The sequence below is a fragment of the Mus musculus genome, chromosome 8 (assembly GCF_000001635.26).
Source record: "Mus musculus strain C57BL/6J chromosome 8, GRCm38.p6 C57BL/6J".
Classification (NCBI taxonomy): domain Eukaryota; kingdom Metazoa; phylum Chordata; class Mammalia; order Rodentia; family Muridae; genus Mus; species Mus musculus.
This window is the reverse complement of record NC_000074.6, coordinates 81,900,811-81,916,374: the sequence shown is the minus strand read 5'-3', so window position 1 is coordinate 81,916,374 and position 15,564 is coordinate 81,900,811. Positions and strand designations below refer to the sequence as shown.

At 40.4% G+C, this 15,564-nt stretch overlaps 1 protein-coding gene across 18 annotated transcripts in view; it reads right to left on the bottom strand.

Moving 5' to 3' along the window:
- The window catches only part of Inpp4b (inositol polyphosphate-4-phosphatase, type II), a 792,047-nt gene that overhangs the window by 217,938 nt on the left and 558,545 nt on the right, over positions 1-15,564 (bottom strand). For all 18 annotated transcript variants that reach the window (XM_017312729.2, XM_006530858.3, XM_006530854.3 and 15 more), the window contains one exon: positions 13,502-13,649. In XM_017312729.2, the coding sequence (XP_017168218.1) occupies positions 13,502-13,649 (148 nt within the window). The remainder of the gene's footprint in view (positions 1-13,501; positions 13,650-15,564) is intronic.

Below are 15,564 nucleotides of genomic sequence, written 5' to 3'. Positions count from 1 at the left end.
AGGAGAGGTATTGCTGGATCCTCCGGTAGTACTATGTCCAGTTTTCTGAGGAACCGCCAGACTGATTTCCAGAGTGGTTGTACAAGCCTGCACTCCCACCAACAATGGAGGAGTGTTCCTCTTTCTCCACATCCTCGCCAGCATCTGCTGTCACCTGAATTTTTGATCTTAGCCATTCTGACTGGTGTGAGGTGGAATCTCAGGGTTGTTTTGATTTGCATTTCCCTGATGATTAAGGATGTTGAACATTTTTTCAAGTGCTTCTCTGCCATTCGGTATTCCTCAGGTGAGAATTCTTTGTTCAGTTCTGAGCCCCATTTTTTAATGGGGTTATTTGATTTTCTGAAGTCCACCTTCTTGAGTTCTTTATATATGTTGGATATTAGTCCCCTATCTGATTTAGGATAGGTAAAGATCCTTTCCCAATCTGTTGGTGGTCTTTTTGTCTTATTGACGGTGTCTTTTGCCTTGCAGAAACTTTGGAGTTTCATTAGGTCCCATTTGTCGATTCTCGATCTTACAGCACAAGCCATTGCTGTTCTGTTCAGGAATTTTCCCCCTGTGCCCATATCTTCAAGGCTTTTCCCCACTTTCTCCTCTATAAGTTTCAGTGTCTCTGGTTTTATGTGAAGTTCCTTGATCCACTTAGATTTGACCTTAGTACAAGGAGATAAGTATGGATCGATTCGCATTCTTCTACACGATAACAACCAGTTGTGCCAGCACCAATTGTTGAAAATGCTGTCTTTCTTCCACTGGATGGTTTTAGCTCCCTTGTCGAAGATCAAGTGACCATAGGTGTGTGGGTTCATTTCTGGATCTTCAATTCTATTCCATTGGTCTACTTGTCTGTCTCTATACCAGTACCATGCAGTTTTTATCACAATTGCTCTGTAGTAAAGCTTTAGGTCTGGCATGGTGATTCCGCCAGAAGTTCTTTTATCCTTGAGAAGACTTTTTGCTATCCTAGGTTTTTTGTTATTCCAGACAAATTTGCAAATTGCTCCTTCCAATTCGTTGAAGAATTGAGTTGGAATTTTGATGGGGATTGCATTGAATCTGTAGATTGCTTTTGGCAAGATAGCCATTTTTACAATGTTGATCCTGCCAATCCATGAGCATGGGAGATCTTTCCATCTTCTGAGATCTTCTTTAATTTCTTTCTTCAGAGATTTGAAGTTTTTATCATACAGATCTTTCACCTCCTTAGTTAGAGTCACGCCAAGATATTTTATATTATTTGTGACTATTGAGAAGGGTGTTGTTTCCCTAATTTCTTTCTCAGCCTGTTTATTCTTTGTATAGAGAAAGGCCATTGACTTGTTTGAGTTTATTTTATATCCAGCTACTTCACCGAAGCTGTTTATCAGGTTTAGGAGTTCTCTGGTAGAATTTTTAGGGTCACTTATATATACTATCATATCATCTGCAAAAAGTGATATTTTGACTTCCTCTTTTCCAATTTGTATCCCCTTGATCTCCTTTTGTTGTCGAATTGCTCTGGCTAATACTTCAAGTACTATGTTGAAAAGGTAGGGAGAAAGTGGGCAGCCTTGTCTAGTCCCTGATTTTAGTGGGATTGCTTCCAGCTTCTCTCCATTTACTTTGATGTTGGCTACTGGTTTGCTGTAGATTGCTTTTATCATGTTTAGGTATGGGCCTTGAATTCCTGATCTTTCCAAAACTTTTATCATGAATGGGTGTTGGATCTTGTCAAATGCTTTTTCTGCATCTAACGAGATGATCATGTGGTTTTTGTCTTTGAGTTTGTTTATATAATGGATTACATTGATGGATTTTCGTATATTAAACCATCCCTGCATCCCTGGAATAAAACCTACTTGGTCAGGATGGATGATTGCTTTAATGTGTTCTTGGATTCGGTTAGCGAGAATTTTATTGAGGATTTTTGCATCGATATTCATAAGAGAAATTGGTCTGAAGTTCTCTATCTTTGTTGGATCTTTCTGTGGTTTAGGTATCAGTGTAATAGTGGCTTCATAAAATGAGTTGGGTAGAGTACCTTCTACTTCTATTTTGTGAAATAGTTTGTGCAGAATTGGAATTAGATCTTCTTTGAAGGTCTGATAGAACTCTGCACTAAACCCATCTGGTCCTGGGCTTTTTTTGGTTGGGAGACTATTAATAACTGCTTCTATTTCTTTAGGTGATATGGGACTGTTTAGATGGTCAACTTGATCCTGATTCAACTTTGGTACCTGGTATCTGTCCAGAAATTTGTCCATTTCGTCCAGGTTTTCCAGTTTTGTTGAGTATAGCCTTTTGTAGAAGGATCTGATGGTGTTTTGGATTTCTTCAGGATCTGTTGTTATGTCTCCCTTTTCATTTCTGATTTTGTTAATTAGGATTTTGTCCCTGTGCCCTTTAGTGAGTCTAGCTAAGGGTTTATCTATCTTGTTGATTTTCTCAAAGAACCAACTCCTCGTTTGGTTAATTCTTTGAATAGTTCTTCTTGTTTCCACTTGGTTGATTTCACCCCTGAGTTTGATTATTTCCTTCCGTCTACTCCTCTTGGGTGAATTTGCTTCCTTTTTTTCTAGGGCTTTTAGATGTGTTGTCAAGCTGCTAGTATGTGCTGTCTCCCGTTTCTTCTTGGAGGCACTCAGCGCTATGAGTTTCCCTCTTAGAAATGCTTTCATTGTGTCCCATAGGTTTGGGTACGTTGTGGCTTCATTTTCATTAAACTCTAAAAAGTCTTTAATTTCTTTCTTTATTCCTTCCTTGACCAAGGTATCATTGAGAAGAGTGTTATTCAGTTTCCACGTGAATGTTGGCTTTCCATTATTTATGTTGTTATTGAAGATCAGTCTTAGGCCATGGTGGTCTGATAGGATACATGGGACAATTTCAATATTTTTGTATCTATTGAGGCCTGTTTTGTGACCAATTATATGGTCAATTTTGGAGAAGGTCCCGTGAGGTGCTGAGAAGAAGGTATATCCTTTTGTTTTAGGATAAAATGTTCTGTAGATATCTGTCAGGTCCATTTGTTTCATAACTTCTGTTAGTTTCACTGTGTCCCTGTTTAGTTTCTGTTTCCACGATCTGTCCTTTGAAGAAAGTGGTGTGTTGAAGTCTCCCACTATTATTGTGTGAGGTGCAATGTATGCTTTGAGCTTTACTAAAGTGTCTCTAATGAATGTGGCTGCCCTTGCATTTGGTGCGTAGATATTCAGAATTGAGAGTTCCTCTTGGAGGATTTTACCTTTGATGAGTATGAAGTGTCCCTCCTTGTCTTTTTTGATAACTTTGGGTTGGAAGTCGATTTTATCCGATATTAAAATGGCTACTCCAGCTTGTTTCTTCAGTCCATTTGCTTGGAAAATTGTTTTCCAGCCTTTCACTCTGAGGTAGTGTCTGTCTTTTTCCCTGAGATGGGTTTCCTGTAAGCAGCAGAATGTTGGGTCCTGTTTGTGTAGCCAGTCTGTTAGTTTATGTCTTTTTATTGGGGAATTGAGTCCATTGATATTAAGAGATATTAAGGAAAAGTAATTGTTGCTCCCTTTTATTTTTGTTGTTAGAGTTGGCATTCTGTTCTTGTGGCTGTCTTCTTTTTGGTTTGTTGAATGATTACTTTCTTGGTTGTTCTAGGGCGTGATTTCCGTCCTTGTATTGCTTCTTTTCTGTTATTATCCTTTGAAGGGCTGGATTCGTGGAAAGATATTGTGTGAACTTGGTTTTGTCGTGGAATACTTTGGTTTCTCCATCTATGGTAATTGAGAGTTTGGCCGGGTATAGTAGCCTGGGCTGGCATTTGTGTTCTCTTAGTGTCTGTATAACATCTGTCCAGGCTCTTCTGGCTTTCATAGTCTCTGGTGAAAAGTCTGGTGTAATTCTGATAGGCCTTCCTTTATATGTTACTTGACCTTTCTCCCTTACTGCTTTTAATATTCTATCTTTATTTAGTGCATTTGTTGTTCTGATTATTATGTGTCGGGAGGAATTTCTTTTCTGGTCCAGTCTATTTGGAGTTCTGTATGCTTCTTGTATGATCATGGGCATCTCTTTTTTTATGTTTGGGAAGTTTTCTTCTATTATTTTGTTGAAGATATTAGCTGGCCCTTTAAGTTGAAAATCTTCATTCTCATCAATTCCTATTATCCGTAGGTTTGGTCTTCTCATTGTGTCCTGGATTACCTGGATGTTTTGAGTTAGGATCCTTTTGCATTTTGTATTTTCTTTGACTGTTGTGTCGATGTTCTCTATGGAATCTTCTGCACCTGAGATTCTCTCTTCCATTTCTTGTATTCTGTTGCTGATGCTCGCATCTATGGTTCCAGATCTCTTTCCTAGGGTTTCTATCTCCAGCGTTGCCTCGCTTTGGGTTTTCTTTATTGTGTCTACTTCCCCTTTTAGTTCTAGTATGGTTTTGTTCATTTCCATCACCTGTTTGGCTGTGTTTTCCTGCTTTTCTTTAAGAGCCTGTAACTCTTTAGCAGTGCTCTCCTGTAAATCTTTAAGTGACTTATGAAAGTCCTTCTTGATGTCCTCTATCATCATCATGAGAAATGTTTTTAAATCTGGGTCTAGATTTTCGGTTGTGTTGGGGTGCCCAGGACTAGGTGGGGTAGGAGTGCTGCGTTCTGATGATGGTGAGTGGTCTTGATTTCTGTTAGTAGGATTCTTACGTTTGCCTTTCGCCATCTGGTAATCTCTGAAGCTAGCTGTTTTAGTTGTCACTGTTAAGAGCTTGTTCTTCAGGTGACTCTGTTAGCCTCTATGAGCAGACCTGGAGGGTAGCACTCTCCTTAGTTTCAGTGGGCAGAGTATTCTCTGCAGGCAAGCTCTCTTCTTGCAAGGCAGGTACCCAGATATCTGGTGTTCGAACCAGACTCCTGGCAGAAGTTGTGTTCCACTCACTAGAGGTCTTAGGATCACGTGTGGAATCCTGTGTGGGCCCTTGCGGGTGTCAGGCGACTCAGCTGGCAAGGTAGCCGGGGCTCGAGTGGAGTGGAAGGGGTTTGTGCCCCAGATCAAGCCCGGGTAGCCTGCTTCCCTATGTACCGCAGTCTCAAGTTCCATGCGATTGGATTGGGGTAGGCGCTGTGTTCCACTCACCAGAGGTCTTAGGGTCCCGTGGGGAGTCCCGTGTGGGCCCTTGCGGGTGTTGGGCAAGACTCTGCTGTCAAGGTAGCCCGGGGCTCGAGTCTCGAGTCGAGTGGAAGGGACTTGTGCCCCAGATCAGGCCCGGGTAGCCTGCTTCCCTATGTACCGCAGTCTCAAGTTCCGCGCGATTGGATTGGGGCAGGCACTGTGATCCACTCACCAGAGGTCTTAGGGTCCCGTGGGGAGTCCCGTGTGGACCCTTGCGGGTGTTGGGCAAGACTCTGCTGGCAAGGTAGCCCGGGGCTCGAGTCTCGAGATTTTACCCACTTTTTACTTGCTCTAATTTAGACATGTGTTCTTTACATGAAAAACATTCATTTATATATTTCATATATGAAATTATATTTCCAGGAACAAGTGTTCCGAAGTCACTGAACCTGAAATAAATCCCATGTTCACTGCAGTAAATGGGTGATGGCTCAGACTTTCTGCTTCTGAGGTTTTTGGAGTTAAGTCACAGCATAAAATCCAAAGTGCCAGACTATGAGAGCTCCTCGCTGTCAGTTCAAAAGCTATTATATTTGAATCTGAACTCAGAAGATGCCACTGCTCAGGCCAGTTGGAGGGTGCTCCCAAAGGATTTAAGCTCTGTCATGGCCATAAGACTTTGTGTATGTACAGTCTCAAATTTAATAAAAAAAATAGTTCAGACTGAGTCCAAATGTCACACTCACTGTGAGATGAATAGCAAGAGTGGTTTTTGATGGCAGCTGCAGGCAAGGAGAGATACTGTGAATGAATGATGTGAAATCACCGCTGAGCCATTCATTACATCCCTGCCAGCAACATCTAAACTCTGTCAGGATTGGCTGCAGAGAATATGGTTTTCCCTCATTTACACCATAAGGATGCATTATGCAAACCAGTAAACAGTGAACACATGTGGCCCTGCAAACATCCCCGGACTAACTTACAGACGTATGTCAAACTCAGATACACGAAAGTCGGTGACTGTTAGAGACAGATTTGATTCTGCGTAATTAGCATTACATTCAACATTTCCTTTCAAAAGTAAACTCAGTCAGAGTTGAAGAACCTATGGGTTTCAGTTATGCAAATTCTCAAACTGATACCCTCTTTTTCTTTTATTATAATTGCTATATATACATATTTTCACACACACACACACACACACACACACACACACACACACACACACACACACACTCATATAATCCTTTAGAAGTTTGCTTTCTCCTGTATTTACCCAAAGGAAATGTACCTGTGGGTGATGGACTTGCTGTGTATGGTACATATGCACAAGGACACAGGAATCTGGTTCTTGGTTACTTGTAGCATCTTTGATGACCTTTGATCTTTGATGGCTTGTACTGTGACATGACTTGTAACCACAGAGAATTCATGGGCTCTGTCTGTCCCTTTAGATAATGTCATGGCACCCCAGTGTATATGTCCCTGTATCTAATGTCAAAGTGTTTACCCATGGTAATTCCTTGACCCTGATTCTGCAACTCCATTAGAAACCATGGGATCTTCCATTAGTCCTCAGTGAGCATGTGCAGTTCCATAGAGTTCTTATGCCACCCCCACCCCCCAGTGCAGGGAAACAATAATCTAGCTGCTACCTTCTACCTGTAGTTCCCCAGGGTAACTTAGTCACTTTGCTGAGTACCGAAGGCCTCATCATCAAAGTGGGAGCTCCAAGAACCCCACTGCCTTCCTGTAGTTTTCTTGCATTCACATCCTTCATAATTAGGGGGATTTACACAACAAAATGTTCACATCATCATCTAAATGCTCCTGAAGAGAGATGGGAACACACAACTCAGAACTTCTGTTCTTTTCTGTTGATGGGTAGGCAAAGCTTCAGAACAGAGCTGAAAAGAACTAGAGTTGTTATAAAGGACATTTTAATACAGGCTGTGTAGGTATTAAGGATAGGGCTCGTGAGCTCATCATCTTGGGAACTGAGAAGCAAGGACTGCTTTCCTTGAATCTGATTATAACACAACTTGTAATTATTCTTCTAAATGCCCATGACTGCTTGTTTGTTCATGGTAAAATGACAGGGCCAAGTGGCAGGAATAGAAACCACATCTGTCTAGAAAGGACAAAAATTTTACAATGGTCCTTGCAGAGTTTTCTAATGGATACTGATAGATATCTGCTATATCCAAATATATATGCATGACATACATAATATAAACATGACTATTTATAAATCAATTAATGCTGTGTTTACTGAATTATATTTTTAAAATATCTATCACTGTCTGATTGTGTGTGTCTATCTAGCTGCCATCTTTCTGTGTACATGGACACCGAGCTCTGTAAGTGGCCATCATATAAAGTGACCCAGGTGACTTTTTTTTAAATGTCTTGATCTTTTCTTTATCTATTCTCTAAGCATGGTGAGAAAATGTTTTATAAATAGTTGCAAGTACTGAAGGATGACATTTTGCTACACTCCAGCCTTCAACAAGCTCAAGAAGAATCCATCTGACACTGGGCTTGGGAAAGAAGGCAAACGGGACAAGAAGTGTTCTGAAGTCTGAATGAAGGTGGTATAAATACTTCTGAACAAAGGCTTTCAGAGTCATGCTATGTTTGGAAGATGAAAGATGTTTTAAGAATTTCTTATATTGTTCATATGTATTGTGTGTGTGTGTGTGTGTGTGTGTGTGTGTGTGTGTGTGTGTGTGTGTGTAGTTGCACTCACATGCATGTGTGGAGGTCCAGGGTTAATTGTGTATGTTTGTCTACTCTCTCATTTAATCCAGAGCTCAGCAGTTATGCTAGGCTTTCTGTCTAACTAGTTCTGGTCATCTTCTTGCCTCCATTTCCACCACCGAGCTGAAGAACACACATCCACACATTTACCTCTTTATAGGTGTGCAGGGGATCCAAACCTAAGCTCTCAGGCTTACATGGTAAACATTCTACTAAGTCATCTTCCCAGTCCCTGATAATTTAATTGATATCTTCTATATTAATTTGATGTGCATTCGTACTTTTATATAAAAGGATAATAGAATAGATATTTTTCATTTAGGCTATTTTCTCAGTTGGGCATCCTATATCTTCAAGCAGGTTTCTCAAGAAAATTTTATATGTAATATTTTATAAGATCCTACATAGTTAAGCATGCTGTCTTCATCACCTTCATTCACAGAAAACTATAACTTGGTTCTAAATAATAATGGGATGTAATACACTTCTTCTCTCAGATGTCACAGAACACAGTTGCACTGGGTCTTGACACCCAATCCTGCAAAGCAGTGTAGGGCTAGCCTGCTTCAGCTCGCACAGCAAGCAGCAGAACTGGAGACTCAGGGACCTGTGTTTGTTTGCCTGCAAACTTTCTCACACAGCGTATTCCCTAAGAATATTTAACATCATATACCTGCTTCCAGCTCTTTGCAATTCCAACACCACTTATGTGTTCCTACTTTACTTCCTATACTGTTGCCTAGCACCAAGGAAGGGAGCATTACAATCCTCCTCCAAGTGGCTAACATGACGCTCGGGTCCTGTCTTCTCTGCTTGGTACTGTGGGTTTAATTTGGCTATTGTATCTTTGCATCTCAATATTTCTTCCATTATTAGGCTCCTGTCCTTTCTCCCTTTCCTTGGTCTTTTCTTGAGGGACTGCTGACTGCTTCCTAGTGGTCTTATCTCCTCACATTGTAACAATGTCTGGTTAACTTTTCTATGATTGTTATCCTGTTTCCCTTTTGAATCTTCTGAGTTTTTTCTTTTTCTTTATGGCATGTTAAAGGTTCCTTGTTGAATTTGTAACAAATTCTAACAATAGGTGATTTATATAGGAATGGTACAGGAGGCAGCAAAACATTTACAAAGCAGGCTACAGTCTTCACTGTCCTTAATCAGTTTTTAAAAATCTATCAGGTTTTGAACAGTTCAGTTTCCTAAGATTGAAATATGATTTTCTACTCTGAAAAGTCCTAGTTCCTAGGTCCAGTACCAGCCTTGGGACTACATCAATACTTTCCACCAGCCTTCTGTATATGTGTGCCATGGAAGGCAAAGATACAGCAAAAAACAGGGTCAGGAAAGGAAGACTCACTGAGACTGTAAAGGGAAAGAAAACAACAACAACAACAACAACAACAAAAACAAAAAACAAAAAACAAAAAACAAAAAACAAAAAACAAAAAACAAAAAACAAAAAACAAACTAGGACAATGGACCATGCCAGAAAACTTGGTAAGATAGAGTGGGTCTGAAACCCTCATATACAGGTACCCACTTGGGACAGTAGGCACCTCCCTGCTCCCTACTAGATTCCTGGCCTAGAACAGAGCCAACACTCCCTGATGTTGGTCACAAAGCCCAGGACAGAGTTCTGCATGCTAATGAGGTACTAGAGGCCCTGAGGGTTTAGCCAATAAGCTTCCTTTCTCAGACATTCCTCCCCGAAAAGGACATTTAATCTTTGGTCCACCCTGAAAAGTTAGTATGCATCCATTTTCCACAATGAACAGCCAATAAATGGTATGGATAAACGCAGACTGCCTCTTCCATTTAGAGCTGCTGTGAGGAGCATGGAGAAAGCTTTCGACTACCAAGCAGCTGCCCAAGTCTCCTGGAGAAGGCCTTCTGTGCTGCCAGACAACCACTGCCAAGCTAAAGACAATCGCCAATAGATAAGCCAGAGCTCCCATTTCCCTGGCCCTGGGCTAATCATCGTCCTCAGTCAATTCTCAGCTCTTCTTGACCCAGCAGCACCTGGACGTCCAGGAGTTTGGGAGCACCTTGTCATGACCTATGGACCCCGACACTTCATTCCCAACTACTCTTTGCAGTTTTCCAGTGGTGGCCAGAAGCACGGGAGTCAGAGAACCCCAACTTCAGCCTCCAGGATCTTAGACTGCATTTTCCCATCCTCTAAGTGGTGGTTGGCACTTCTGTAGTAGCCCAGCAGCCAACAGTGGAGGCTCAGGGTCAACTCAGTCACATGTTTCACTTCCCCAGCAGCCGTACCCCGCACCCCAGCAATGGAGCTGAAAGTGGACTGGCTTGTACCACACAAACTCTACAGATTCCTTGTTTCCTCCTTGCTGTTGCTTTTGATTTTCCACTAGTGAATACAGCTAGGCAGAGCAGTATTTGGGAAGTGATCGCAGATAGAAGGCAAAGGCTGGAGACAGGAGCAGGTATGAGGCCGAGGAGCAGCTCTTTGACCTAGGGGATGCTTTGGGTAGACTAAGGGAGATATAAGAGTCTGTTTTTTTTGTTTTTTGGTTTTTTGGGTTTTGTTGTTGTTGTTGTTGTTGTTTTTTACATATTTCTGTTCACTAGCTTGTTGTATTTTTAAGTGAAGTGGTATGATTTGATTCTTCAAGTAAGCTTTTAAATCCTCAAATTTCTTTAAAGTAAGTTATATCAATATTGGAAGGTAGCACAATTATATATTATTAGTATGAGAATAAATTACTATGTGTTGTGAAATACCTTCATTGTCCAGGCTCTGTGCCTTCAGCTATTTTTCTGCGGTTGGAGACTAAGTTAGATGGTGTCCTTAGTTGGAATTTTGAGGGCTATGCCTAGTCATTGCGTCTTATATGTGCTTCTCTAGGGAAATCTTTGTACTTCCCAGCTGAGTGATGATGGTTCAGGTCCTGCCTGATGTTTCTGGGCTGTGAGTCCTTCTTCCTAGCACATGTATGCAGCTGAGTCTTCCATTGTCTATGTAGCTTCCTGGCTGTGACACAGCTTTTCTTGGCCTGAATCCATCTATGAAAGCTGATTTCTGGGTCCTGTTTTTCTTCAACCATCCACCCTAAATGCCCCCTCTCTATTTTCATTTCAACCACTGTTTTTCTAGACCAGTCTAAGTCTAAGACCCTTCTCAGTTTTTCATGAATTTCAGTTCTTGTTAATACTTCTCCTTGTTTGATAAACAATAGCTGTGTACTGACTCCTAGCTTAGCCAACTTTGCCACAGTACCCACCCTTCTGTGGTGCCCTTTATGGCATAGATCAATTTGGAAATTCTGGAGACTTCAGAGTCTACAAAATGGCATGATACCATTAGTCATAGGTGTATGGCTGTTGGCACAAAGCAGGAATCAAAACACAGGACATTTCACTCTCTATTGTATATTTCAGCAATAATAGAATTTTATAACTATGAAACATGGCCAGCTATCTGAGATTTGGGGCCTTAAAGGTGTTTCTTATGATACAGTATTTTGTATTTTTGAAGTCATTAAAGGCTCATTTAAAAGGCAGAGAAATGGATTATCTAATTAGTCATGGTTCAGAGATTCTCTTACAAACCAATAAACTCACAAATCCTCCTGTGTTATTCTAGAAATTGATTTGGTTTCCTTGTTTAAAAAAATATTTTCAATTAACATATTTTATAATTTATCTTAAATGGTTTTTAAATCAACAAGTGTTTAAAAGCCTTGCTAAGTGTGTCTATAGACAAAGCTTCTTGTCTTTAATTCAAATAGGAGCCAAAGAACGAGTAATCCTAATTAGATGATGGAAAGCCATGGGTCGGAGCTGGTAGTAATAGTTCACTACAAAGCTTTGCATATAAAATGTAACCCAAGACACAAAATAGCATCATGTATGAAATTGTGTGTGTAGTGTGTTGTTTTTCTGCATTTGCACACATATAGTATGTAGATGAACAAAGGTCTATACTTTCTGTCTTCTTTTGGTCACCCTCATGTGGGACTGTAAAAGGCAGCCTATTTTGGTTGAATGAGGCTTGCTCCAGTGACCTAGTAGAAAACTCTGCAAGGGCCAGAACAGTGAGCCATGTTCCCAGAGACAGGTGCCTGACACCACAGAGCCCCCAACTTCGTGATTCTGTGACTATAAGTCATGCAGACAATATCCCAAGCTTCTGGCATTTTGGTTATACTCCACTGCCACAGTTACCTGACTATAGCCAGGTATGCTCCACCCCATAGTTACCTGGCAACAGCAAGATAGCCGAGCCCACTATAAAAGGAGCTGCTTGGCCCCTCCTCTCTCTCTTTAAGCTCTCACCTTTCTTACTCTCTCATCTGTAGCCCTCCTTCTCTCTCTCCCTTCCCCCCTCTATCCATGTGTCCATGGCTGGCCTCTCTCTTTCTACCTTCTTTCTTTCTCTCTGCCTTTCTACAATAAAACCCTAAAACCATAGACTTTCTCTGCTCATCAAGGCTCACTGTGCTTGAACGATGGGTTAGGCTTTCCCCTAAAGAGCCGCTTCTAACCTCCTGTCAGAAGGCCTTCCTGTGCTCCAGCCATGGACCACATCAAGGACTCTCGCTGGAACCACCCAGTGCCCCCTTGCTCCAGGGCTAACGAAGCTGCCCCTGGGCCTCTATTTTGTTCTTCCCCAGTGTCTGGGATGCCGGAGGCTGAGAACCTGTTACCTAGGACTGCCCCTCGTCCACCCCCCTCCTCCACCGAGCTAGGGTTTCGCGGCTTCCCACAGCCAGACACCCACGGGGCCACGTGGAAAGCATGCAGCAGTCCTTCCATGTCCTCCCAGCCAAAGCACCGGAACTCTGGCGGGACGCTGGTTTTCTCCCACTACCTCTTTCCGCCAAGCCCACTGCCCCACACCATCTACCTTTTCTGCAGAGACAAAATTTATTTCAGAACCTGGAACTTCAACACTTAGTGAGCAGGAACGGCCAGCAAGATCCATGGATCGTTCTAGATCTGCCTCCTCATTAATGAGATAACAGTTTGTGTCACCTGTTTTTTGTTTGTTTGTTTTTTGTTTTTGTTTTTTTTACATGGGCACTGGGGACTACATTGAGGTCCTTCTGCTTTTACAGAAAACACTAAACTGTCTGCTGAGCCCCATGATTTTAAATGTAAGATTATCTATATTGGAAATGGTAAAAGTAAATAGGTAGTTGAAGTCAATTTTAACTGTCTAGATGGATAGATAGATAGATAGATAGATAGATAGATAGATAGATAGATAGATAGATAGGAGAGAGAGAGACAGAGACAGAGACAGGGACAGAGAGACAGAGAAACAGAGAGAGCTCTGCATGTCCAGAATGTTAAGACTCCATCATTAGGTTACATGAGTTTGCAGGCTCTAAGAACTTAAGATTCCTGTGCACGGCATAGTCACTGAACATCTCAATTTGCATGAGACTTATTTCAAGGATCCAGAGCCTTGCAGGACTACTGCGTACCAGACTGGGTAGTGAAGGTCGAGATTATCTTGTGATCATATATGATAAAAGGCCCCAGGAAAGTAGATCATTAACAGGTATGTGAGGCAATGTATGTGTTATTTACTCAATGTGATCATTTCTCAATTTTCATATTTCAAAAAACACCACATGCAGTACATGTTGAATATCTTTAATACAGCATAAAAAAGAACTGACATGAGGAAATGTGAGAGTTTAATTTCTCTTACCTACATAAGTCTTCTTTTATGTGAAGGGAAATCAATTCCTTAGGAATATGAAAAGAAAGGATGCTTTCTGACATCTGCTCACGGATTCGCATCCACTTATTGTCAGATGTGGGGAATCTATACAGCTTACACACAGGATTCCTTAAGACTGGGCAAGGAGAAAGAAAAGGCAGTAGTTACATGACTAGCAAATGAACACCACATGAAGCTCAGTCAAAAAACAATCAATCAGAGAAATGTTTTGTTTACCATTCAATAAATAAAATACTGCCTATAAGAATCCATTAGTGAATTTGGATTTTTAAGCATTGTATATGTTTTACATCATAACATCATATTTTTGGTGTTAGTGTCTGAAACCCATACCTTTTGTGAAATTTGATATGTATGTCTAAAACTTCAATTAGGTAATGTAAGTATAGTGGTTTTTCACTACCTATTCATTTCTTTTCCTTATAATGTTTTATGAAACATACACATCTATAAGTACAGATGAAAATACAAGAACATACACATAAAATACACTTTGGGCACATTTATAAGCCTTCTCTGATTTTTCTCACTTTATGTTCTTAAATAAGTGGCAATAGGCAGGTTATATTATAAATTTTAAAATTCTTTTTCAAAAGGCCCTACTGGTAAAAATGTTCATATATCAGAGAGATTTATTTCTTTAGCTTAAGATCTATTAAATTCAATATTATACATATTTAAAATATTAATAAGTCAATACCACACTCTCCAGAACCCCTGAACCCATGTTTTATCAGAAGCAAATCTTTGATATTGGGAGGAAGAAATATTTAGTGTAGTTAGTCAGTGTTTAAAAAATAACTATGTCATACAACCAAAAATTCAGGACTAGAGCATAATCCTTAGATATTAACATTATACTTGATACTTCTTTATGAATTCCAAACTCAGAGCACACTCCCAAATCATACACTTACAGGGAGGATTCTCTTCCAACTTACACTGGACAATGATACCACTGTTGCACTCATACACTAAAGCTTAATGGCAGGAAAACCTGAGCTAACACCAGTCAGGTAAGTATATAGAGTGAGTCAACTCCAGTTTACCAATAAATCTGATTAAAACTATTAGTTGATATTGAAGTAAATTTATCAGATTTTAAGCAATTTTGAGCACACATACATGGATCATATCCCCTTGGCATAACATGGGAAGTGTCTTTCAAATCTTTAAAATTCAGTGAGAATATCATATTCTACTTGAGAAAAATAATTTTAAAAGTCTTTCCTTAGCATTGAAATGAGAATATTCATACCCATCCTCTGTAACCACCTAGTCTCAAAGAGGAACTCTGAACGTTATCCTTATGAATATGTATATAACTCACCAGAAGCTTTATTCCAAATGTCATTACTTTATGTGCATGCAATATGTGTTATATGTGCATGGGTGTGCAATGAGTAAACCTGTGCATGTGCTCTCAGAGTGCAGAAGAGGACATCAGGTATTCTGCTCGATACCTGTCTTACTTGATGGAGACAGTGTCTCTTACTGAGCCTCACCATAAGTTAGGAGGAAGTAAGCTCCTATGTCTCCTCCTGCGGCCCAGTGCTGGCCATGCAGAGACATGGCCATATGTGGCCTTGTATGTGAATGCTGGGGTCTAAGCTCAGCTTCCTGTGCTTGTACAGTGAGTAGTGTTCTTGTCCACTGACATAGCTCTCCATTCTCCAAATCTCATCTTCAAGTCAACAAATTCAAGTCTTCTAAAATACTTCTATACCCAGGCCAAGAATTAGACAGAAAGCTCATTTTCTACCAAAGTCTTGAAGTAGCTGCACCGTTCCAGAATAATGAGAAAATAACTTAAAATATAGAAATGCATCCTCAAAGAGATTATCATTTGGATATTTTCATGATTATTTTAAGTTTTATCAATTTGACTACATCACAAATACTCATAGCTTACTATATTTTTCATCTGAAAGAAGAATGTGAGAACGTATAGCCAGAAACTACTCAATCTCATTCATTACTGAAGTAAAAATGTTTCAGGGATAAAAAACATTCTAACACTTCTGTTATCT